The sequence below is a fragment of the Balaenoptera borealis genome (genome assembly GCF_965194805.1).
Source record: "Balaenoptera borealis genome assembly, chromosome: 14".
NCBI lineage: Eukaryota > Metazoa > Chordata > Mammalia > Artiodactyla > Balaenopteridae > Balaenoptera > Balaenoptera borealis.
In genome coordinates, this window is record NC_138875.1 from 76814696 (window position 1) to 76840710 (window position 26015).

Sequence of the window (26015 nt, forward strand, 5' to 3'; positions counted from 1 at the left end):
CCTAGAGGTGGGCCAAAGCCTTTGACCTGGACCCTGGAGCTGGCTCAGGTTTGGGAGGCCTGGAGGGCTTCACGAGTGGATACATTTGCCTGCTCTGGCCACTCCTCTCTGTCCCGAGCAACAAGGGGGTTCAGGACCCCAGAAACGCAGGAAGCCACAACCTAGGCTGGCCTCCCTGTCCTCTCTCTCCTCCATGCCCCTGGCAGGCCCCAGGCATGTCACATTCTCTGATGGTGGTTTCAGGTCCTCTGATTGGCCTCAGGTGCTCTCCAGACACCTGGCACTTACCCCATGGCCCCTTGGGGAGCCTCTGGAGGCTCAGGCCTCAGTCATTTGGGTCCAAGTGGGTGAGGAGGGGGCAGAAGTGAGAGCGCCATGTCATGGGGAGAAGGAAGTTGAAGAGCGCATGGGCCCCCCTCCCCTGTTCCTTGGGCCTACTCCTGTCACCTGCCTCCATTCAGTGCCCACTCGTCCTGTACCTGAACCCCTGACCCCCACAGTCCGGGGTCAGCCAGGTCTGCACCCCCAACCGCTCTGCAGAGCCTGAGGGCTGAGAACGTCACGGCAAGCTCCAGGGAGACAGGGTGCCCCACGGGTCCAGCAAAAGCCACAAACCATCAACGGCTGCCGTGGCCTGGCTCGTTTCCCCTTTCCTCGCTCCAGCCATCCCCCCTCCCCCCTCCCCCGCTGCCTGAACAAGCTGCTGAGCTTCTATGGGCCTCAGTTTCCCCTCTGTCAAATGGGACCTCTCACCCCTGACCCCGTCCACTCCCAGGGGTTCAACGGTACTAAAGTCCCCCTAGAGCGATATTTTGAGGGGTGGCTGTCATTTAGGGCCCAGGTTTATCCAGAGGCCTGGGGGCTCCGTGTCACCCTCCCCTACCCTCCTGGTCTCCCTGCTCCGTCGGCGCGGGGTGGAGCCCAGGCAAGGGAAGGGAGGGGAGGGGAGGGCTGTCGGTTGGTTCCCACGGCGGCCCCGGGCAGCAGCCACGTAGACAGAAGTGTGTGGTTTGGCCTCCCAGGGAGCAGGGCAGGAAGTGCTTCAGGTCTGGGGGGCGGGGGATGGGGCAGTTTGGTGTGACCTTGCAGTGAGGCGCTGGGGGAGCCCAGCGAGAGGAGAGGCAGTATGACAGCCAAGGCACTCCAGCCAGGACAGGAAAAGGGGGAGGGTGGGCAGGCCAGGGGCCCCATGAGGACATGGTGAGGGTGAGACTTTTCATGTTGTGCCTTTCGGGACTTTGTTACTTTTGAAGCATTTAAACGTAATACCCAGGAAAGAGCCGGAGAAACAAAATGTGGATTCTTTAGAACATAAATGTAAAATCACTGCAGGAAATGAAAAGAAGAAGGAAAACACCCAAACACACCCACCACATCAAAGCCCACCTCCCCACCTATTCTCCGTATCCAGATTGAACCTGTGACAACAAAGTCACGCCAGTCTGGCGCCAGCTCCCAACCCCGCTGGCTACCATCCCATGCAGAGTAAAAGCCGAAGTCCTCAGCACAGCCTTCGGGGCCCTGCAGGACTGGCCCCATTTCATCTTTGACCTCTTCTCCCACCCCACATCCCCTGTAGCCTCTCCAGCCACACTGGCCTCCTCGAACATACCAGGGCTGCTCCTGCCTCAGGGCCTTTGCACAAGCTGGTCTCTCTGCAATGCTCTCCCCCCAGTTCTCTGCGTGGCTTGCGTCTCAACCTCCTTCAATCCTTTCTCAAATATTATATTCTCAGTGAGGCCTTTTCTGACCTCTTTGTTTACAATTACATCCCTCCCACCACCCCCTACACCCCTTCCTTTCTTTATTTTACCTCTGTAATCATTACTACTCTCTACCATATTCTAGAATTTATTTATTTTGTTTATTGTTTGTCTCTCACTAGAATGTGAGCTCCAGGAGGGCAGCGATTGTCTGTTTTCCTCATGGTTGTATCTCCAGGGCTCCAAACAGTGCCTGGTACACAGTAGTTGCTGAACATAAAAAAATTAACTAATTAAAGAGCAGACAAACATAGGCTATAAAGAAGGTAAAAAGAAACAGCAAACTGGGGGAAGATGATAGTTAGAGGGTTAATACCCTTAATGCAGGAGGAGCGCTTGCAAATCAATAAGGAAGCAGTAAAGAGCCCAAGAGAAGAAGCAAAAGAAATAAACAAGTGATTGGTAAAAGAAGGAATCACTGGTGGCCAGTAAACAGGAAGAGGTTCTCAGGCTAAGAATCAGATGTATGAAAACTCAAATGGCAGGACTTTCCTGCTGGTGCAGTGGTTAAGAATCCGCCTTCCAATGCAGGGGATGCGGGTTCGATCCCTGGTCGGGGAACTAAGATCCTACATGCCGCGGAGCAACTGAGCCCATGCGCCACAACTAGAGAGCCCACGTGCCGCAACTACAGAGCCCATGCGCTCTGGAGCCTGCGCACCACAACTAGAGAGAAGCCTGCGCACCGCAACCAAGAGCCCATGCACCAAAACGGAAGATCCCACATGCTGCAACTAAGACCCGACGCAGCCAAAAATAAATAAATAAATAAGTAAATATTAAAAAAAAAAAAAAACCTCAAATGGCATCTCGATGGCACTGATTAGGTTGGCAACATCGTACTCGTCTGATAGGGATGTATGGGCAGGGGCAGGGGTAAGCCGCCTCTCCCACTGCTAGGGGCAGATTTGAAAATGCAGGCACTCTGATATCTGCCCCCATGTTGGTCTTTGTTGCCAGCCCCACTTCAGAGGTGCAAAAACAGGACCAGAGAGGGCAATGAGCTCCACTGGGGTCACACAGTGAGAGGAGACACAGAAGCTGGGCCCAAACTCAGCCTCTGTGGGTCCATCTACTCCCTGGACTCCACAACACCTTGTGGAATCAGGGCCAGGTCTCTGGGACCCTGGCTGGAAACTTGGAGTGGGCAGCCAGGGGGGTGGGGTACCCCAGTACCGTGGCCGACTGGGGTTTTTGAATCAGAGTCCTAATCGCGTGACCTTGAGCAAGTGCCAGCCTTTCAGAGCCTCAGTTTCCTCATCTGAAAAATGGGGATACTAGGACCTGCCACCTTGGGTTTCTGTGTACATCGAGAGAGGCGATGCATGTAAAAGCCGTGAGATGGAGTCTGGGACATACTGAGCGCTCAGTAAACGGAAACAGGCCTGCAGCTGTCCCCCTCCCTCTCCCCTCCACCACGTGGGCTGGAAACTCTGAGTCTGTCCCACAGCTGTGTTCCAAAGTGCTGGATGCTGCCCTCTCAGGTGACAGGGCGGATCTTTCCCACCCCTGTGTGTCTGTCCCCCAGGCCCCGGCTGCCAGCTGGCTTCCCGCCCCGTCACAGGGGGAGTGGAAAAAAACCCTGGCCAGGGGGACACTCTGGCCCCACTGGCTGTGTGGCCTGGGGGCAAGTCAGTGCCCCTCTCTGGACCTCCGTCCTGAGATGAGGATGGGAGGTGAGAAGGATGACAAAGAATGACGTCAGAGTTCACCCCTCCCTTGCACACCGATCACGTGCGGTGATTTGAAACGCATTTGCACGCGCATCAGCTCTGCTGAGCCAGCACGTGTGGATTGGGGTGATTTTAGCGCCATTTGGCAGATAGGGAAACTGAGGCCAGGGAGGGGAAGCCATGCACCTCTCTCGGCAGGGGAGAGGGAGGGTGGAGAGAAGGGAGCAGGGGAGGGAGAGAGCTGATGAGAGGGAAAGAAAAAGGCAGGAGAGAAGGAACAAGAGACAGACAGACCGAGACAAGGAGACACAGTCACAGGGAGAAAGAGAGAGACTGAAAGGGAGGCTGAGACTCAGAAAGCTGTAACAGGAAAGTCACAGACACACTGCTGTGGCTTGAACTGTGTTCACCCCAGAACTCATGTGTTGAAGTCCTAACGCCCCCCAAACCCCCGGACACTTTGGAGACAGGATCTCTGAAGAGGTGATCAAGTTATAAACAAGGTCATTAGGTTGGGCCCTAATCAATATGGCTGGTGTCCTTATAAAGAGGAAATCTGGACACAGAGGTACAGAGGGGAGATGATATGAAGACACAGGGAGAAGGTGCCCATCTGTAAGCCAAAGGAGAGAGGCCTCACAAGAAACCCACCCTACCGACACCTTGATCTCAGACCTCCAGCCTCCAGAGTGCGAGACAATACATTTCTGTTGCTTGGGCCCCCCATTCTGTGGCACTGTGTTATGGCAGCCCAGGCACAATGACAGACATAAACACAGAGGCAGAGAGACCGTGAGAAGGGCCATGAGGGGCTCTGTGGGTTCTGGGGATCAGGGTGGAGGTGGGGGGCCTGGCTGCCCAGCTCCTCAGAGACCCCATCCCTTTCCCGTCATAGGCCGCACCAGGGCCTCAGTTGCCTTGGCAACGGGAAGCTTCAGTCTGGAGGAACCAGGGTCTGCCATCCCCATGCCTCCTTCCTCCCACTCCCCTCACTCAGCAGGAGACTCCACGTGTCCTGTGCCCACCCCACCCCCCACTCTGAACCAGGGGTATTTTTAGCTGGAGTTCCTTGGAGATGAGGGTTGGGGGGGCCTCCACCCAGGCTTGTCTGGCTGGGGAGGGTCTGTTAGAGGGGCAGGGGTGAGACTGGGCAGGGTCTACATGGCCAGGGAGGGACGAGGGAGCCCCATCAGTCCCCCATGTCCCCTTTCCAGGCCAATGTCTGGTCTCAGAGAGGGTCAGAAACAGCTCCCAGGAAGAGGAGGGGGAGTGATACAGACTGGGTAGGGGGCACATGGCTGGGGAGAGCAGGGTGCTGGCAGGTCAGAGGAGGACATGTTTAATGATCAGCACCCCCAGGGAGAAATCTTTCTTCTCTCCAGAGCCCTCTTGAGCTCAAGCACACTCTATAGCTCCCCACTGCTGGCAGCACCAAGCCCAGGCCCCACCTCAGGCACTGCAATCTGGCTCTGTACTCCCAACATGGAAAAAATCTCAGCCCCTGCCGTTCCACCTCTATCCCTGCGCAGTCTCCAGAACCTGCTGGATTCATTCTCACCCCTGCCCCTTTGCACTTGCACTGCCCCTGCCTGGGATGCCCTTTTCTGTTCTCGCTGGCACCTCACACTCCAAGCCTTCCCACACCTCTAGCCCTTCTCTAAACACGCCGTGTCCTTTAAGCCCCACTGAAGTTGTGCATGCTGTTCCCTCTGTCTGGAACAGCCTTTCTCCAGGTCCGGCTACCTACCTCCTCGGTGGGGTCTGCCTTGACTATCCCGTTCCCTCTCAACCACACCACCCCATCCCACCACCTTCCCCAGCACTTCCCTCTCTCTCCAGCAATTGTGTTCATTTACTCGTTTGCTGGCTGTATGTCTGGCAGTTTGGACCCTGTTTGTCTTGTTGGTCTCTGTAAACATGCACCCACAGCACACATTTGGAGAACCGATACTGAGCAATTAAAACTGAGTAATTCCCAGCTTGCCGTAAAACAGTGGTTTTCAAAAGTTTCACCAGTGACTAAGAAATTCATTTCACCTGGTGACCCATTAAACACATGTAGAAATCATGCAAAAGGTTCATGGAACAATTCTTACTGTTGCTATGTATGACACATGCCAATATTTTCTTTTCTATTCGATTCTATTCCATTCCATTCCCAGAAAATTCTGGTTACAACCTTCTGATTTCATAATCCACTAGTGGGTTTCAACAATACAGCCCCGGAGAGAAGGTTCTTGAATTCTTGCTGCAAAGGCCCCTGGGACTTTCCCGCTTCTGCCCCCTCCTGCATCTACTCCAACTTGCTGTTCTACTCTTCTTATTCTGGGGCCCTCCAGCCCTCTCTTTTCATAAGGGAGCCAGAGCCAGGTCACAATTTACAGGGAGCCACAGTGTATACCTGTCTGTGATGCCCAGATGGGTAAGTCCCTCCCGCAGTGCTTCCCCAAGATGTTTTCCCTGACCTCCTCAGGGCTCCTCTCTGTGGGCACTGGGACGGTCGGGCCATAGAGGAATGACCTGGAGGGGAAGGTGGTGAGGAGGGGGAGGGAGGACGAGGCTGGCAGGTGGTGGTTGCTGTAGTCCTTCCCAGGGAAAATCACAGCTCCCCTGCCCCTCAGACCAGCCCGCGCCCTGGATAACAGTGGTAGTCCCGCTGCCACTGCAGGGCTATTGCGATGTAGGTGCTATGATGAGGCACACAGCTTCCATTTGACAGATGATGAAACCGAGGCTCAGTGAAGGGGAGAGACTTGCCTCAGATCTCACAGCTCAGAAGTGGCTGCCAAGAGGGGATCTGAACCCAAGCAGTCAGACTCTCAAAGGTTCAGAAGGGCAGCCTAATTCAGGGTCCCTTCCCTTCCCCAGGCATCAGTTTCCGTTGGTGAAAGGGGAGACCTGGATACGGTGACCTCAAAAGTTGTCTCCATGCCTGACCTTTGCTGAGGTCAGATCAGCACGGTCACTCTCCTGGGCCATGCCAGAGGGATAAGAGCAGAGCTGACTTTTGGTGCCCGTTCCTCCTTTTGGGCACCACGACCCACACCCCACCTGCTCTCTTCCCTCTGGTCTATCTCAAGGTCAAGGTCTTTGCTCCTCCCTCTCTCTCCCACCACTTCAGGGCCTGGTTCTCTTCTGAGATCAACTGAACCTGGGCTCCAGGGTGGGGAGCTGACAGCCTCACTGGGTCCCTAACCCGGGGTGGGGGGCCTGGATGCCTTAGTCCAAGGACTTCCAAAACTGGTATGAGCCGGGTTCCCTTCCTCAGTGAAATCCTGCTGGGAAAGCCAGTCCACAAAAGAGATTCCAAAAAGGGCTGCTCTGGTTAAAACAAGAGCAGAGAGGCTGGCTCTTGTGTGCCTGACTTCTTAAGCACCACCCTCTCCTGCCACTATCTCGGGTCATGCCAGGAGTCCCTAAAGCCCAGCTTGAAAATCATAGTATTAGCCCCAAGCGACAGTGATATTTAGATGTGGCCTATAGGGGAAATATTTTGGACAAGGCCCTAATGCTTGCTTGAGCCTCCACATGACATGGGTATGGACTGGGGCAGGGGTGGAAACCCTCTAAAAATTCACAGAGAACACAGCACAGCATCCTGGAATTGGTGTGAATTCCAAACCCTGCTCTCCACCTGGGTGGCCCTCAGCAGGTGCCATACCTCTCCCCGCCTCAGCCTCCCCGTCTGTAACAGGGGCATGGTGGAATTTTGGGGTGTGTGTGTGTGTAATAAATGAGGTGGTGTAGATAAAGAGTTTAGTAAATAGTAAACATGGACTGTACACCATTATAGTTGCTGCTATGGACCCATCACTGTGAATTGTGTGATCTGGGAAATGTTACTAACTCTCCCCATGCTTCAGTTTCCTCATCTGTAAACTGGGGATGACGGCGCTCCCTACCTCACAGGGTCCTTGTGCCTGGAGATAAATGAGGGTTAAGGTGCTTAGTTAACGCTTGGCACAAAGCGAATACTTCATAGATGCTAGATATTACTTGTGATTATTATAATTACTGTAATTCTTTGTTCCTAGCCCCAGAGGGCAGCCACCCCTGCGCCCAGGGCCCGGCTTACCCCGGCGGGATGGCGGCGCGCGCGCTCACGCTGGTGGCGCGCTGGGGCCCGGGCCGGTTGAGGTTGTTCTGCCCCGGGGTGGGCGCGCCGCTGGGGGCGCTCGGGCTCCGCGGGGACGCGCCGGGGGGCTGCGCGGGCTCGGCGGGGCCGGCGGCGGGCGCGGCCCAGAGCGCGGCGCCTGCGAAGGTGGCGCTGGGGCGCACGGCGAGCGTGCCCGCTGGTCCTCCGGGCGGCGGCTGGGGCGGCGGGGGCGCGGGGGGCGCCTTGCGGCGCTGCGAAGCCAAGATGGCGTTGGAAGCGGCCCGCGTGCTGTTGACCAGCAGGCACTGCTGGCATGAGCAGGGCTGGCCCGAGCTGGCGCCCACGGGCCACGACTGCGACTTGGGGATGGAGCCGACGGTGAGCGGGTAGGCGAGGTCCAGGCGGCGGCGCAGGCGGCGGCGCCGGCGCGTCTGGCGGTTCATCTGCGACATGCTGTTGAAGTAGATGAGGTAGCAGAAGCCGAGCGACGAGAGGTCGAGCCACGGGTGCTGCTTCTCGTAGGCGTTCTGGATGGTGATGCAGATGTCCATGTCGTAGGCCGTCCACGCGCCGCCGTCGTTCTCCCACTCCCACACGATGCCCTTGCCCGGCGCCGACGACGGGTCGTAGAAGTTGCGCCGCACCGGCCGCATGGTGCCTGTGCTCACAAGGGGGACGGGAGTCAGGACGGAGGGCCGTTAACATCCGCGGCCAGGGGGATCGGGACAGGCCGGAGGGGCGGGGGACAACACCGGGGTCAGCACGGGTGGAGGGTCAGTACGGGCAGGGGCGAGCTTGAGGGTCAGCACATATGGGTTGGGGCGAGAGGAGCGCGGGCCCGGGGAGCGGGGCGTGGAAGGCAAAGAAGCGGGGTGTCAGGACGGGGATGCAAGTCAGCAAGGGGGGCAGGGGACGCAAGCTGCCTCCACCACTCAAGGGTCAACACAGGCACTGAAGCAGTGGCCCATCACAGGCCCTGGGGGAGAAGGGAGAAGGGGGTGTGGGCTGTTTAGACAAGGAGGGGGGTGGGAAGCAGAGTCAGAGCCTGGGGTGGGAGCCGGGATCAACAGAGGCCACGACCGTGCCGACACTGATGGTCCTTCTTTCCTTCATTAGTTCACTCATTCAGTAATCCATTCATCAGTCCATCCATTCATTAATTACTTCAAGCACAAGTTCATTTATGCATTCCTTAATTCTTTCATTCGTGCATTCCTTTATTCATGCCTTGGTTTGTGCATTCATGTATTCCTCAGTTCATTCATTCAGTAATTCTCTCATTAGCTCATTCACCCATGCCTGCCATCATTCATACCTGCACTTATTCTCCTTCAGCAACTTTATCCATGATTTCAGTCATTCCTTCACTTACGACCATCCTATATAAAAATGTGCACCCTTCCACATTCCTCCTTTCCCCTCTCTCCTTCCCTGTTCCATCTGGTATACTTTATATGTTACATATATATCTTCCTTTCTGTCTGTCTCCTCCCACTAGAATGTCACTGCCACAAGGCAAGGACTTCGTTTTATTCACTGCTGTATCCCCAGCGCCTGCACACAGTAGGTGTTCACTAGATATTTGCTGAATGTGTGAATGAATTCGTTAGTTCAGATATTGATCCATTCTGAGTTCGGTTATTTTATTCTTTCACGCCTTTTGCTATCCTTGCATTGGTCCATTCCTTCATCCACTTATTTATTCCTTTTTTCACGCATCTGTTCATTTATCTGTTCCTTCTTTTAGCAAACATGCTGCCTGTCTGCTCTGTGGAGGGCTTCGTGCTGAGCGGTCATTCAAAATGAACATAACCGCGTGACAACCCCAGCCAGGTGGGTATTCATGCTCCCATTTTAAAAACAGGGGCCCTGAAGTTTGGCTCCCAACCTCTGCTCCATGCTTCCCAATTCTAGATGCTTCCTGAGAGTAAGGCTCCATGGACACTGGGTTAAAAAGAGATGAACAAGGTCCAGGCTGCAAGACTTCTCAGTGCCTTTAGCCTGCTCTGTGCCTTGGGGCCAGTGTGGAGAGATTCTTTGGGTTCACGTGGCACACTGGCAGGAAGGCTGCACACTTGACTGCTCCTCAACTGTGGGCAAGTCCCTTAAGTCTCCCTAAGTCTCGGTGGCCCCATCTTGAAAATGAAGGTGATGATAATCCATGAGCCACCCCTCCCCTCTCACACGGGGCTGCTGGGAGGATTTGGTGAGAATAGCCACAGAGCACAGGGTCTGGGTGGGGCACCAGGGCTGGGAGGCAGAGAGACCTCATTTCAAGCCCCACCTGCCCAACTTTCCAGCTGTGTGTCTGTGGTCAGGCGACTCAATGGCTCTGAGCCTCAGTTTTATCATCTCGAAAATGCACAAGCAGACCTTCCTTATAAGGTTGCTAAAAGGATCCATCAAGACAAATAGTGTCTCTACTCTGATGATTCCAATATCCTCTCCCCTTAGAGCCAGACTTGTGTATCCAGCTGCTCCCTCTGCACCTTCCCATGCAGGTCCAATGGGCTTCCCAAACTCAGCTCTGCCAGAGCAGAGCTGTGATCTTCCTCCACTCCAAACCTGCTCCTCCTGAAGCCTTCCTTGTTTCAGTTACTGGCAGCTCCATCCTTCCTTTTGCTCAAGCCCCAAACCCCCAATCCTTGGACCCATCCCTGACTTCTCATGTCATACCCCACATCCAATCTATCAGTAAATCCAGTGGTCTCTGTCTTCAAATACATCCCACATCTGACCACTTCTCCCTCTCCCCATCGCACCAAATCTACCTGGTCCAAGCCACTGTGTTTCTCTTGCCTGGACTATTGCAGTAGACTCATTACTGGTCACTGCTTCTGTCCTTGCCTTCTGTCGTCTCTTCCCCACACGGCAGCCAGAGGGATCTCATTCAATGCAAGTCAGATCACGTTCTCCTTCGGCTCAAAATTCTCCCATGGTTCCCTGCTTACTTGGAGTCAAAGTCAAAGTCCTGGCCATGACCTACAAAGCACCACATTGTCTATGAAGCCTCTACAAAGTCCCACGGGTCTATAAAGCCCACCTCTCACTCACTCCCTGGCCCCATTGCTGTTCCTCAAACATCTGAAGCAATGTCCAGCCTCAGGCCCTTTGCATTTGCTGTCCCCTCCCCCTGGAATATGACCTAGCCACTCCCAGACGGTCTCACAGTTTTCTCCCTCCTTTCTTTTAGGTCTCTGTTCAAACATCCCCTCATTGGAAACGCCACCCTTCCATTGCCCTCCATTGCCATCCTCTTCCCTTGCTCTATCTCTCTTCCTGGCACTCAGTGCTACCTGCATGATACATTCATCTGCAGACTTGCTTTACTCTCTGTCTCCCCCGCACAAGGTCAGGGATCTTGCCTGCTTTCCTCCTGGCTCTATGCCCTGTACCTAGCATGCAGTGGGCCCTCCCTACATGGGGAGTGTTTCCACTGTCAACTGGCACAACCCCAGGGTGCCTGGCCCTGGAACCTGCAGCCAGATGGATGAGGACCCATCGTGGTCCATCCTGAGGACCCCCTCCTTCCCCTGCCTTGTTTAAGCTTCTCTCTCCTGGGCACAGACTCTATCTGACCTTCACTTGGGTCCCGACCCAGGGCTGAAACAGCTAGTCCTCTGCTCTCTCCTCTGTTTGAATCCCAAGGTCTATGGGCTATCCCCTGCTCCCTGTCAACCACCCGGACTCCGAGAGCTGGGGAAGTCGAGGCACAGAGCTGTAGCTGTAATGAGAGCGGCGTGGTGGGCGTGGAGTCCCCGGGCTCCTGTAATGTGCCAGTCAATCAAATGAAAACTCCCCCCTCCCAGGCCTCCAGGGCAGCCTCATTCTCCAGTCTGTTTTATCATTTTAATTTAGCGTGCGCATATTGACTTTTTCCTTGACAACGGTGTTCTTCCAGGGCAGGCCTGAGAGGGGATTAGTTAGAGGGAAAATTTGGGATCCTGTTCCCACTCTGCTCCTGAGTCCTGGTCTTCCCCTCTCAGAGCTTCAGTTTCCTCATCTGCAAAATGAGGGCTCGTGACAGGTGATCTTCAGGTCCGATGTGTCCAAAGTACCACCACTAGCCTCCCAGTTAAGGGTTGAGGTGCTGTGTTACATGGAAGGTGTAACCCCTGAATGGGAAGGCAGGGGGTGGGAACTTGCTATATTTAATCACCTCTGTGTGCCAGGTCTTGAGCTGGGCAGGGCAGGGTCAGGGGCGGGAGGGGCAGAGTGAAGTGGTTGAGAGAAACAGCTCAGAAGTCTCACAGGCCATGTGCCAGTCCTGGCTCCACATTTAGCCTCAGTGTCCTCATCTGTCAAATGGAGGTATTAATACCCACCCCCAAGGAATTACTGTGGGGCAAAGTAAGATAATGCACGTCATAGATGCTTGGCAGAGCGCTTGGCTACAGTAAGTGCTTGAGGAATGTTAGCTAAGATGCTGTTATTATTATATACATTACCCACATTCACCTTTTCCCAGCCCTTGGTCACTTGGCAAACTCCTATTCACCCAACAAAACCCTCTACGTGCCCACCTCCTCCAGGAAGTGCTTTTCCGTTCTGCTGCTATAGCTAGCACATGCAGCTTTTTACTGCATGTATATCTTTGCACTATCATTAAGTGATTTGTTTTTGTTCTTAATCTCCCTCACTGGTTGATGACTTTCAGGAGGACAAGGACCAGGTCAGATCTATGTTTTTGTTCCCAGCACTAGGCACAAGGCGCAAATGAGGCATCTGCAACTGAAACAGGCAACCTACTTGGCATAGGTCAGGGCTCAGAGGGAGTGGGAAAGAGGAGGGGTTGGTCTTGATAGAGAGGGAGTGCAGACTGGAGCAGAGGCCAAAGTGCACAAGGGGTCCCCGGGGAAGGAGGGACAGGGTTCCAAAGGTCAGCATTGGCCAGCTCTGTAACAAAGGACTCCGGGAGCTCCTCCCAGCCAGCTCAGGGCCAGCCAGCCCAGGCGTCCCTCTCTCCAGGGCTCTATTTAGCAGGTATTGATTTTCCTGCCTGTTTACTGGTAGTTATTAAAGGCTGCGTCCCTGGAGTCCTTTTCAAACGAGATCGGAACCTGGCGAGCTGGAGTAATTAGGGCAGCTGCCGTCCTCCCCGCTGGGCCCTGCACCCTGAAGCGCCCAGCGCTGCCTGCCTGCCTGTCCGTCCACCTCCCAGCTCACGCTGGCCGTGCACCAGGCCGAGGGGGGCCAGCTGGTTCCCTGGTGACCTGCCTGGGCTGCGATCTCGAGATTTCCAAGGGAGCAGCGGCGGAAGCACTCTTTTCTCTTCCCCAGTGGCCCTGGCCTAGATTTTCGGCCAGAACAATGGGTCTAAGATGAGGCTGGAGGTTCCTCAGCCTGGGAGATGGGAAGGGCCTCAGACTGGTGGCCTGGATGCACGCTGGTCTTTCTAACGTGGACCGGCTCTGCTGGGTCCACTCCCCTTCTCTGGCCTCACGGGCACCCAGCTGCGCTGGCCACGAGGGTCGGTGTCCCCGTGGCAGTTAGGAACCTGTGTCAAGCACGTACTATTTCTGGGCCTGTTTCTGTGTCTGTTTTTGTTCCCTGTTCCCCCTACCCCCTCCTTTGTTTCTTAGGAATGTTTGGTTGAAAAATTCCAATCTTGTTCCAGCTGAACTGAGGGGAAAGGGGCTTTGGCCAAATGTCAGCTGGAGGATTGCAGGAGCTGGGCCCCTGGGGACCGGGTGTGGGGACGGCCGCAGCCACTGCAGCCAGTGACCAGTTCATGCCTGGGGCAGAGACAACCAAAGAGAGATCGAGACACAGGTGGGGGGAGCAAGAGACAGGGAGAGAGGGGACCTCCCTGGCGGTCCAGTGGTTAAGACTTCACCTTCCAATGCAGAGAGCTAAGATCCCACATGCCTCACAGCCAAAAAAACCAAAACATAAAACAGAAGCAATATTGTAACAAATTCAATAAAGACTTTAAAAAACTGGACCACATAAAAAAAAAAAATCTTAAAAAAAAAAAAAAGAGGGAGAGAGAGGCACAGAGACAGAGAGAGACGCACATGCACAGAGGGCCGAGATCAAAATGGGAAATACTAAGGCAGATACAGGAGAGTGGGGGGCAGAGAGACTTAAAGAAACAGAATCCTGGGACTTCCCTGGTGGTCCAGTGGGTAAGACTCCACGCTCCCAGTGCAGGGGGCCCAGGTTCGATCCCTGGTCGGGGAACTAGATCGGGCATGCCGCAACTAAGACCCAGTGCAACCAGAATAAATATATAAATAAATAAATATTAAAAAAAAAGAAACAGAATCCTGAAGCCTAGAGACTGAGACAGTCAGGGACAGTCAGGGAGAACGAGAGAGCTAGGCCAAGAGACGGAGGAGCAGAGAGGGGGGACGGGGGGCGGGGGGCGGGGGGGAAGACAACAGCTACAGCAATACCAATAAAGCTAACGTTTACTGAGTCCCCACTATGTGCCAGAGGCTGTGTTCAGCACTTTCCTTGCACTATCTCATTATATCCTCATACGGTTCCTTCTAGGGAGGGACCAGAATTATTCCCGTTTTACAGGAGACAACTGAGGTCCCAGAAGAGTGAAATCTTGGGAGGGTTAGGGATAATGCTTCATTCACGGAGCAAAGGAAAGGCCAGGTTAGACTGGTTCTAAGGGGTTTAACTCAGCCAAGTGGTAGCCCAGCCTAGGATACCTCCAGCGACGGGGAACTCACTACCTCAGCTTTGCCCTCAGTTGTTTCACTGTGAGAGGTTTCTGGCTGGAGAACGTGGTCCTGATCTGACCCCTCTGCCTGAAGGTGGGGTGTGTGGGTGTCTCAGCCCCCCAGCTTTTGGCTTTAAGAAAAAGCTGACTCTGTAGAGAGACGGGAAGGGTCTGAGCCCTCCTCTCTGCCCCTCTAGCCTCCAAAGTGTTCCTCCCTGGGCTGAGCCAGTCCCAAGGCCCAGCAGCAAACCACTCCCTCTGGGGGTGGCTTCCCGGAGGGAAGTGACCTCAGTTTGGGGGCACCCAGACCCTGACGGGAAGGGGGGCCCGTGGGAGGCAGTCATGGGACATCCTGTCAGGTGGGGGGAGTCCCGCTGCTGGCTGAGGCCTGTGATTGGGGGCTGGGCAGTGGGTTAAGCATGAGTTCAACACCCACTGGAGGCCAGGCCCCAATGGGGTAGTTTCCTGATTCCTCCCCCAACCCAGGAGTCATCATAACCATCATTCTCGCTCAGAGAACACACTTTTGTGGCCCAGGCTCATGTGAACTCATTTAATCCTCACAATGGCCCTATGAGGTAGGGATATTACCATCCCATTTTATTTTATTTTTTTTGGCCGCGCTGCGGAGCTTGAGGGATCTTAGTTCCCTGACGAGGGATGGAACTTAGGCCCCGGCAGTGAAAGCGCCGAGTCTTAACCACTGGACTGCCAGGGAATTCACCATCCCATTCTAGAGGCAAGGAAATAGAGGCACAGAGCCGGGTAGTAACATGTCCAAGGTTATCTGCAAGGAAGTGGTCCAGCCAGAAGCCATCCCAAGGCCACCCGGCTCCAGGCGTTCCCTTCACTGCTCCACTTGTACTAGCCCATGTTCCAGGGGAGGAAACTGAGGCACGGAGGTTACACAGTGAGTAAGGGACACAGCTGAGGTTCAAACCCAGACTGTTATATGGCCTTCTGGAATAGCGACCCTCTCCCTCAACCCCTCGACTGATTATCTGCGTGGCTGGCCAACTCCCTGACAGCAGTAACAATAGCCATCCTGCTTTATCGAATTCTTCTGTGCCAGCTACCGTGCCAAGGGCTTATGTGCACCCTCCAGTCCTCGCGATAGCCCTAGAGGTTTTGTGCACTATTGTTAGCCCCATTTGGCAGATGGGGAAACTGAGGCTCCTTGGGAGGACTTGGAGGTCCACCTGGGGGTGGTGGCTGGGCTGGGATTCGAACTGCAGTCTGTGGACCCGGGGCACCTCCCTCTCCCTCCCGCTCTGTGATCAATAATCCCGCAGTGTTCTGTTTCCCTCCAAACTCTCCCAGGGGACTTGTCAACAGAGCCACGGCCCATTAGCGGTTTCTGCACATCTGAAGCTGGCCCAGGCTCCCCAGGGTCTGCTGGCAGCTGGGCAGGAGAGGGGAGGGGTTCTCCAGCCCTGCCTGGGGAAGGCTGAGGGGCTGCACGGCACTTGGAGAGGCTACCACCTTCAAATTGGTTTCAAAAGGCCCTCGCTCTGGAGGCCGCTGGCAGCTGCAAGCTGGCTTTGCCCACTTTATGGGCTGTGTGTGTGGCTTCCCAGTCACTTAGCTTCCAACACACTCGGGTTCAGACCCCCAGGCACGGCAGCAGCAGCTGAGAGATGGAGATGAGAGGGTAGGAAACAGAAGGAGCAGAGAGTCCTCTATCTCCTGGAGCCCTCAGTGGTGTTGGGCAACTGCCCTGATCCTACCAAGCCTCTGCTTGCTCATCTGTGAAATAGACATCCTCTTCCTCCTCCTCATCATGATGGTAAACACTCACAGAGGGTCTACTCTGTGCCAGGTACTGCTCTAAGTGTTTCACATGTTAATTCTTAATCCACATTACACTCTACAGAACAGGTACCATTATTATCATTGCCTTGTACAATTGCCAAAACAGAGAGGTGAAGTGATTTACCCAAATCACACAGCTAAGTTATTAAGCCAGGATTCAAGCCAGCCAGATTTGAACTTCTTCCCCCTTCCACTGCCACCACCCTGGTCCAAGCCACCATGACTGCTTGCCTAGACTACTGCAGCAGCCTCCGTCCTATGTCCCAGTTTCCACCTTTCGCACCCTGTAATGCATTCTCCCAAGGCAGCCAGAGGATCTTTCACAAACTCAAGTCTGACCACATCACTCCTCTGCCCAACACCCATCAATAGCTCCCTAGTGCCCTTACGAATGAATCAGCCTAAGCTCTTTAGCTCATCTTCAAGGCCCATTACAAGCTGTCCGCACAGCCTCACACTCTAACGACACCAAACTTCTAGTTATTCTCTGAACACATCACGCATGGCTATGCCTCTGTGTATTTGCACATGCTGTTCCCTCTGTCTGGAATGTCCTTCAACCCACACCACCCCACTTCCCTCCCTGCCGAGTTCCTACACACTTGTCATGGTTCAGCTCAAGCGCTGTCCTCTTAAAATCTTCTCTGCCATCCTCAGGGAGAGTCACTCCCACCTTGGGACTCACATAGCACCTTGCACCTGCAGTACCGCCATTAAAGCACAGAGCTCACTAAGTGTTGAGGCGTCTCTTCCCTCCAGCTTGGAAGCCTCTCAAAGGCTGGGCTGGCTTTCAGCCACCTTAGCATCCCTCCGTAGCCAGGAGCGCAGGGAAGTAGGTACTTGGAAAATGCTAGCTAAATGAATGAATGAGTGAGTGAATGAATGAATGACCAAATACACACAAGTGAACCTACCTGAGTACTACAAATGACTAGGCTGGAGATTGCAAGTTGAGGGTGAATTTGATTTTGTCTTGGGCGCCACGCTATTTACATCTTGTAAATATAATGACCAGGCATTTAAAAACTGGGGTGGGCTCACTCAAGTCTGGATTTCAAAAATCACCAGATATCCAGAGAGGCAGCCACAAGGATTGGTCTTCTTGGCAACAGTTAGCAGAAGCTGAGTCACAGTCACTCCATTCATGTTTTCAAGTGTTTACTGAGTGCCTACTGTGTACCAGGCACTAGAGAACAACAGTTGAACGCCGTTGCCTTCCCAGCCACTGCACACACTTCTATTGGCTGCCTGGGCCCTGGAAGCATCTGAATTTTCAGCCTCTTTCTGGATGGGGAAATTGGAACCCAGAAAGCGAAAGGGGCTTTGTCCAAATCACCTACAACTTAGAGATAGATCTTGACCCCAGGCTCCTTGACTCTTATTTTCACAGCCCCTGGTGACTAAGACCTTGGCATGAGTGAACCTTTGTTCCCTAGAAGAGAGGAACCTGGGGAGGGCTCCATAATGTGCAATTTCAGGTGAACCCTACGCTTCGCCTGGCGTGCTCTGCTTGCAGTGGGCAGGAGAGGGGACAAAGGCTCAGTGGCGGCGGGGCCCAGCCTGTCATCGGCAGAAGAGGTGGTTACGCTGCAGCTGCTGGCAGGACTGTCCCGGTCACCAGCGCTGCCTTCTTTGATTGCTTCCTCCTTTGTTCTGCATTTCAGGGCGTTCAGCTCCACGGCCCGGTGCCAGACTCCCTCCCATCGCCCATCACCCGCCTGCCACTCCTATTCAGGCAGGTGGAGGTGGCAGCCTGGAGCAGCTCCAGAGGGACGATGGGAGGAGCCCAGAGAGGGAGAGGAGCTTGGCCAGGGTGACAGAGCAAGGATGCAGCTACACAGGACCTGGGGGGGGACTCAGTCTCCAGCCTGCCTGCTCCTGGAGCCCAAAGATCAGGAACAGCCCCATATCCCGGACCTCCTCGGCGTCTGGCCTCCTGTATCATGCCCATCACCCCTACCAAAATACAAGGGCTTTGAGGGGAGCGATTTGTATCTGTCCTGTTCACTGCTGCATCCCTAGTGCCTAGGACAGTGTCTGGCCCATAGAAGGTGCTCACTAAATTCCTGCTGAATGAATGAACAAATTAATACTGACCACAATCCCAGGAGATAGGTCCTGTTGTTGGGCCCATATTACAGAGGAGGAAACTGAGGCTCGTGGAGAGAGTGTGGTTTACCCAAAGTCAAAAGCCAGCACCCCCTCACACCCTCACCCCACCCCACAGTCACCAAAGAGCTGCGAAGAAGGGAATCTAGAGCCTGGGCCTCACCAACAAGGCTCCCTGAGGCAGCCAGGTCCAGATTTGGGGCCCCTTGCTCTCAGCTGGTATCAGCCAAGGGCAGCTGGCGGCTGGTGGGGTGCCTTTGTGGACTGGGAGGCCAGGGGGGCTCATGGGGGGGCAACTGTCTTGGGACCTGGAGGCTGTGCTGCGGAGTGGCTACCACTGGGTGTGATGCAGGAGTGAGAGGAAGGAGGGAGGCCCAGGGAGACACAGATGTGGGGGGAAGGAGGCGTGGGAGGGCCCTGGGCACCTTCCATACCCTGAAAATACCACACAGAGGAGGGAGCTAGGGATCCCACTGCCCACAGCCTGAATGGGCAGCTCCACTGTGGCCAGTCCTGCCCCCATCACCTCCCCATCCTGGCCCCTCCTCATTACCCTCCCATCACATCCCCCATCACCCCCTCTGTAGAACCCCCATGCCTCCCCCTTCACTCCTTATCACCTTCACTACCCTCCATCACAGCCGTTATTACCCTCCCCATCACGGTCCCCTTTATCACACCCGCAACTCCACCCCACCATCAATAGCTCCAGTCATAGGCCCCATCGCCTCCCCGGCCCCTCCCCCCTCCACGGCTCTCATCACCTTCCCTATCACCTCCCCTACTCCAGCCCCACACTTCCGCATCACAGCTTCCATCACCTCCCTCGTCTCTAGGTCACACCCTAGCTCCCTTGGACCGATGAGGAGGGGGGTGGTTGGAGAGAGCAGGAAAGGATGGAGAGGGGAGCAGGAGGGGCAGGGTACATGAGAGGAGAGAGAAGAGGCTATGAGGAGGGTTTGACCCAGGATCTCTCACACCCACACCCCACAGGAGTGGTCCAGCCGTGGGTGGCGCTGTCCAAGGTGCTGGGGCAGCCAGGCCTGGCGCAGGGCGGGCGCCACAGACCACCTAGATCTGACTCTCTGATCCATCTCTTCCTAGCTTGGGCAGGTGGATCCCCACCCTCTGAGCCTCACCTTTGCTATGCATAACATGGGTCAGGACGGGCCTGCGTCAGCCCCTGCCCAGCCTGCTTTAGCTCTGGCCTCCAAGGGCCCATGATTAACGAGGCTGGTCCCGCAGTGTGACTCTGGGTCCCCTGGGGCCTGGCTGCTAAAGGGTGACAGCTGGCAGCCCAGCCATGCCCGGTGGGACTCAAGAGGCCCCCCTTCCCCTCCTTCCCTCTTCCCACTTCTGTCACTGCCTCCGTTTCCCACTCAGGCCTGGGTTTCCTCCGGCCAGAAGTGTTCCTCAAACCATACAGACTCTTGGAGGATTCCTCCTCCAGGAAGTCCTCCCTCTCAGAGGCCCCAGGCACACACTGCCCACATCACTTGGCCAAGGGCAGCCTGTACCTCTCCTATGAGGTGTTTAGATCTTTTTCCTACTTGAACGTGAGTACTATGAGCAAAGTAATATTCTCCATGCTTTTAGCTACGTTACCTCATTCAGTCCTCACAGTAATAATCCTCTCAGGTAGGGACTATTCTTATTCCCATTTTACAGAGCAGGAATCTGAGGCTCAGAGAGGTTAAGCGGCTTGCCCATGGTCACACAGCCAGCAAGGGGCCAGGCTGGAATTCAGATCTATATCTGAATCCAAGAGTTCAACTTCCGTTCCCATGATACGTATTGATATTTCTCTTTGACTTCACTAGACCCTGAAATCAGTTTGGCAGGGGTCTTGTCCTTCTTTCTGAGTTCCTAGGAACCAGCCCAGGGCGTGACACCCACGTACGGACTAGTTGGACCTGCGGCCACCAGTGGACGGACCCCTCCCGGTCCAAATGCACATCATCCTTCTTGCCCCTGGTGTCAGGCCCAGCCCCCTGGGGCCCTCCAGGTTGTCTGCGAGAGGGTCCCAAGGGGTCCTGTAACTGCGTAGCTGGGCCCTGGAGGCCTCTGGGGTTGCACAGGCTGTTCCTGCTTTGGTACACAATCTGGCAACAAGCCAGAGCTCTCAAGGGAGAAAGGGGAGGGGACTCTCTCAGCTGGCTCGTTGAATGTCACCTTATTCTCCACCCTGAGACCTGTCTGAGAGGCCTGGGTTCCAGAAGAGTGATCGACTGTGTGACTTTGGGTAAGTCACTCACCCTCTCTGGGCCTCTGTCTCTCCATCGATACAACGACCTGCCTAGGAATCTAAATTCTGGCGGTGCCTTCCCCAGTGATGGCTGCTCTTCCCACTGGGTGGCCCCACCTGGTCTCCAACAGCCTAAGTGTGTCTTCAGACAGGATGTTCCCATAAGGGCACCAGGGCTGAGTGGAGCCCCAGCAACCCAGAGAAGGGATGATGTAGGCTTGAAAGGTGCTGAAACCAGCTGCCACCTGTGACTCCAGCCTGACAGCTTGCCAGGCACAGCTGTGCTTTGAGTTGTGGGGACAGCAGTTGTGGATGGTCCCCAGCCTGGCCTCACCCAGCCTCAGCTGTCCCATCTACAGAATGGGCAGAGGGCTGCCATAAGTGCCCCCAGCAGCAGTGGGAGAAGAGAATGGGCGTCACCAGTCAGTCCGAAAGGTGGCCCTCCCCCTGCCCCCAGCCATGTGAGCTCAGGGAGAAATCTGGAAATTGCCTAGGAACTGGTTAGGTCATATGCTTGTGAAAGGAACACCAGGGTCACAGCATCCCTGCCACTTGGGTTCCAGACCTGCTGGGCTTCAAAGGGAACCTCACCCCCTGTAGACAGTGATGAAAACAGCCCAGCAGGGGAGAGGTGACGGGGCACCAGCTGAACAAACAGCAGCCCCCATGGGACCAGGCCTGGCCCTTCCCTTGTGGTCCAAGCCTGACATCTGGGCTTTCTTCCGCTGGCCGCATGACAGGCATATAGACAGGGCATTTGTGGGTCAAGCAGATTGGTGCTGTGTGCGTGTATGCACACACGTGTGCACCTCGGCACACGCCACGAAGCGAGTATTTCTGTATAGGCCACACTGGGCATGCCGTGGTACCACTGCTCTCCTACCCCATGGGCAGGTTAAGAACATATTAGGGCAGGGGTTGGTGAACTGCAGCCCACGGGTCAAATCCACCCGCTGCCTGCTTTTGCACAGCTCACGAGCTGAGTGGTTTTTACATTTTCAAATGGTTGGGAAAAAAAAAAGAATTCATGACCCGTGAAAATGATATGAAATTCAAATGTCAGTGGCTGCAACTAGTTTTATCAGAACACAGACACATTCATTCATTTGCATACTGTCTGGCTGCTTTCAAACTAGAGCAGGAGAGTTAAGCTATAGCAGCAGTTACAATAGAGACCGTAGGGCCCACAGAGGCTAAACTATTTACTATCTGACCTTATCAGCAAGTCTGCAGCTCCAAAGTCAGGGTGCTGGGGCATGCTGCTACCTCCCACAAAAACTTAAAGTTCAGCTTCAATGAACCTATCAAGAATTTTACAATTAGAAAATCTAGAGAGAGGTTGTGTTCATTTCAGTACATACACGTGAGCTTTGGGTTTTACAACTTTATATTGTTTGTGTGTGTGTGTGTCTGTGTACCACCATCTTCAAGATTTAGGATCTCTGACTCATCTTTCATGCATCTGTAGTGTTCAGCACATGCTAGGCACATGGTGGGTAGTTAAGGTCTGTGGGATAAAATAACATGTGTGGTTCTCTCCATCAACTCAACAGTCCTGCTAGCAAAGCGATACTCTTGCCCATTTCATAGATGTGGAAACTGAGGTCTGGACAGGTGACAACGCCTGCTTGAGGCTCTTTCCTGGACCATTAACTATGAGGACAAGATGTCCTTCCTTGACTTTGTATTGCTCCTGGGAGAAGTGGGCGATCACATTATAACACATCTGGTGGGAGACATCTTGCCCCTCCCTCTAGCAGTTTTCCAGGCATCCTAGGTCCCCTGCCGGCCCCATAGGTTTCCAGGCCTTCCTCCCTTGCTGGGGGGTCTTGGCAGGCTCCCAGGAGCCTGTGGAGGGATGAGTATTTTTTTTTCCCTTTTCCAGCAAACAGGGGGCAGGTGTGGAGTGAGCAGCTCCCGGAGGGGGCAGTGGGAAGACGACTGAAATTGAACTTCTGGGGGATCCAGCGAGGCTGACCCATAAGAGGGGTGCCATTGAGAGTAAGGGACCTGCTGAAAGGGGGAATGGAGGGAGTTTGGGGAGTTAGGAGCCCAAGTGGGGGTGTGGGGATAGAAAAGGAGCCCCGAACAGAGGTGTGGAGATCAAGGGCAAAGTGGCCAAGTTGGCAACCTCGGGTGGGGCTATCGCTGCTTCTGAGGACCATAAGTCACGCCCTGGAAAATCCGCAGCCTCCCCCCCCACCGCTAGCTTTGAACCTACAGAATGCAGACCACTGAGCCAAGGAGAAAACACACTCCTGCTGTCACACCCCTGCCCTCCACCAGAGACGGTTCCGGGATAAACCAGAGAGAATGGGGCAGGGGACGCCTAGCAATTCACCATCAGGGACGCTGCCTCTCTGGAAGGATTGGCACCAGGACTCAATGGTGACTTCCTCTACTCTCAGGATAAAATCCAAAGCCCTTTTTCACGGCTGTCCAGTGCTGTATGTCTGGTCCCTGTTCCAGCCTCATCTTGTACCACCTTCCCCTCATCCACTGCACTCCAAACGCAATGGATTTGAACGTACTCTGCTCCTTCCCACCACAGGGCCTTTGCACTGGCTGTTCCCTCTGCTGGGAACACTGTCTCCCACACTCATTCTTTAGATTTCTATTCAAACCTGACTTCCTCAGATTAGCCTTCTTGACCACTCCTAGACCAAGTTTATTTCATGTTCTCAGACCTGCAACTGATGATCTGTGTGGTTATGTGTTTGCTTGCTTGCCGACTACATTGGAATCTCCAGCATAGGTCCCCCACAAATAGACCTCTACTAAGGACCCTGGCTGTCTTTTTTTTTCTTTTTTCTTTTGGCCGTGCTGCGTGGTTTGCAGGATCTTAGTTCCTTGACCAGGGATCGAACCGGGGCCACGGCAGTGAAAGCGCCAAGTCCTAACCCCTGGACCACCAGGGAATTCCCTGACTTTGGCTGTCTTGCTCCTTGCAGTATTCTAGGGCTTATTATGGGGTCTGACACACAACAGGAGGTCAGTAAATCGATGATGGCGTGAATGAACGATTGGTACCACCAGTGACTGCTGCCAATACCTGGTGTTTTGGAACACAGACGTACTGAAAAGTAACATCAACAAACCATCTGTTATGATTTTGCCTGTGTTTCCACACTTGGTGACCACCCTGTAGGCACCAAGCAACGTTCTAGAGCAGAGCTATCCACTAGAACTTTCTTTGTTGATGGTGATGTTCTGGATCTATGCTGTCCAATACAGTAGCCACAAGACACATGTGGCTATTGAGCACTTGAAATGTGGCTAGTGGGACCGAGGAAGTAAATTTTACTTAATTTTAATTAAACGTAAATTTAAATTGTCACATGGGCTTAGTGGCTACCATATTGGACAGCCCAGCTCTAAGAGAGAAGGGAAGTGTCCTACTGTCCCCAAGGTTGCTACATGCAGTTTTGTCATCTAGGGATTCACTGTAATTCCTTCAAACCTCCATCAGCTGGTCCTTGGGGGTGAACATGCCAAGGATTCCTTGGCAGCTTCCATGAGGCAGGACATCACCATTCCCCCCTGCCCACCAAGATTGTCGTAGAGACCACCAGGCAACAATGACTCAGGGAGATCTCCGCAGTGGTGGCAAACAAAAATGCTGAGAGTGGGACCTCCCCATTTTTATCACCATCATCACCTATCACACAGCACCAAGACTGCCACCAACCTCATCCTTTCCATCATTACCATCACACCACTCCCAAGACCACCACCAACACAACCATCAACACCACCACCACAAATTCCACAATCAATACTACCACTGACATCACCACCAACACTATCTTCTCCATCATTACCCCCCCCACCATCAACACCACCAACACCCTCACCCCCCCATCATTACAACCACCATCACATCACCCCAACAATACCAATACTTAGAGCCAATATAAGATACCAGTTAAGAGTTTCGGTTCTGGAAATCAATTGGGCTTAAATCCCAGCTTTAAGTTTAAATCACTCAACTTCTGTGAGACTCAGTTTCTTCATCTGTAAAATGGGATGGCTACTACTACCACTACTACCACTAACATAATAGTAAGACTGGCTGTAACAGTTGGAAAAAATCAAATGAGGAAGTGCATGAAAAGCCTTTTTACTATGATGATTGAGCGCTAATGATCTTCTAGGTTCTTTGCTCAGTGAGCACAATTTTATTGAATCCTCACACAGCTGTGAGAGACATTGACCCATCCATCTTGCAGATGAGGAAACTGAGGCTCAGAGAGGTGATGTAACTTGCCAACAGCCCCACTCCTAATATGAGAGGCTGGATTGGAACCCACGTCTTCAGCAGGACTTTGCTAGACTGTCCCTTTTGGGGGGAGGGGGTTGGATCAGCAGATTGGCGTTCCGCAGTTCTGTGCTCCCTCTTCAGGGATGCCGGGGGGCATTTCAGCATCCCGCCATGAAAGGTGGTATTGTGGTGGTGATGGTGGTGGTGGGGTGGGGAGGGTAGCGAGTCCACTGACCTGTGTCCTGGCGAAACTGGTGCATGGACTGCAGGTCGATGATGTAGGGCACCAGCTGGGCGTCCACTTGCCCCAGGACCACGGAACCACGGGCATCCTCCTTGAGCACGTTCTCGATGTGGTGGCACACGGTGGCTGTGTAGGGCCGCCAGCGGCTGTGCTCATTCAGCCACTCCCACACCACCACCCGGGCCACATTCTGCGGTGGGAAGCCCAGCCCGTTCACAGGCATCATCACACCCTGGCCTGGTCGTGACATGGCCGCTGCCGCCTCAGGGGCCAGGACCCTACTATTACTGGCCCAGCTCCTCCTGGGCCTGGGAGCAGGTGGGGAACTTCCTCTCTCCCCAGGGGGGCAGCAAGGACTCTCCGGCCTCCTTTCTAACTCCCGGCCCTCTCTGAGGCCCAGAGGCCTCAGTTAAAGGAGTGTGGGGTGGTGTTCCAGGCTCCAAGACCCCTTCCCGGCAGAGCCGTCTCAGATAAAGGTGCTGCTCTGGAGAGCAAGTGTCTTTCCTATGATGGGGAAGACGGTGCTCTAGATTCCTTGGTTCCCTCGGCTCCGATAAGGGAGTGAAGCAGCCGCCTCTACTCTAGGTCCGGGCTCTTTCCCGCTGGTCTCCCGTTCTTCCTGGCCGCGCAGGGCCTGTCACCAGGAGGCCCGGCCCCAGCCTGCCGCTCTCGGCAGCGCCCAGCCAGCCCTCTGCGCTCCCCACTGCGTCCCAGACCCTGCGCCTGGCTCCAGTGGGGCTGCTTGCCTTGTCTCAGGTCCGCCCCCCCGACGGCTCCCGCTGAAGGGGGCGTCCCTGTCCCCGTTGTCCCCGATCCACAGCGTCCTGGAAGGCCTGGGTGGCTGAAGAACGCACGGGGGAGGGGTGCGGCGCGTACTCCCTGCCCTCCGGCCGGGGCTGCGGCTCCGGAGCTGGGCTGGGGGACGAGGGGGGCGGGGGCCCGTGGGCACGCCCCACCCCACTCGTGCTCGCGACCTGCCAGGAGACAAGAAGGGGAGAGGGCCCTTTAAGAATAGAGCGCGGCACCCCCTCCCCCCTTCCCGGGAGAGCGATGGGTTGAGAACAATGGGGAACCGATGGGGGGGGGCAGCAAGGGGGGCTAAAGGGGGTCGCCTGGTCGCGCTCCCTTGGGGCAGG

The 26015-nt window shown here is 54.7% G+C and overlaps 1 protein-coding gene and 1 long non-coding RNA gene across 2 annotated transcripts in view; one reads left to right on the forward strand and one right to left on the reverse strand.

Moving 5' to 3' along the window:
* DTX1 (deltex E3 ubiquitin ligase 1) overlaps positions 1-25721 on the reverse strand; it is a 36952-nt gene extending 11231 nt beyond the window's left edge. The window contains exons 1-2 of the mRNA XM_082353985.1: positions 24871-25721; positions 7512-8190 (exon numbers count right to left, since the gene is read on the reverse strand). Of these exons, the coding sequence (XP_082210111.1) occupies positions 7512-8190; positions 24871-25129 (938 nt within the window). The 5' untranslated portion in view covers positions 25130-25721. The remainder of the gene's footprint in view (positions 1-7511; positions 8191-24870) is intronic.
* Positions 7825-18424, forward strand: LOC309610755. The gene is made up of 3 exons (XR_014234150.1): positions 7825-7910; positions 9280-9365; positions 17685-18424. It is a non-coding gene; the product is annotated as an uncharacterized lncRNA (long non-coding RNA).
* Positions 25722-26015: the final 294 nt, after the last annotated feature.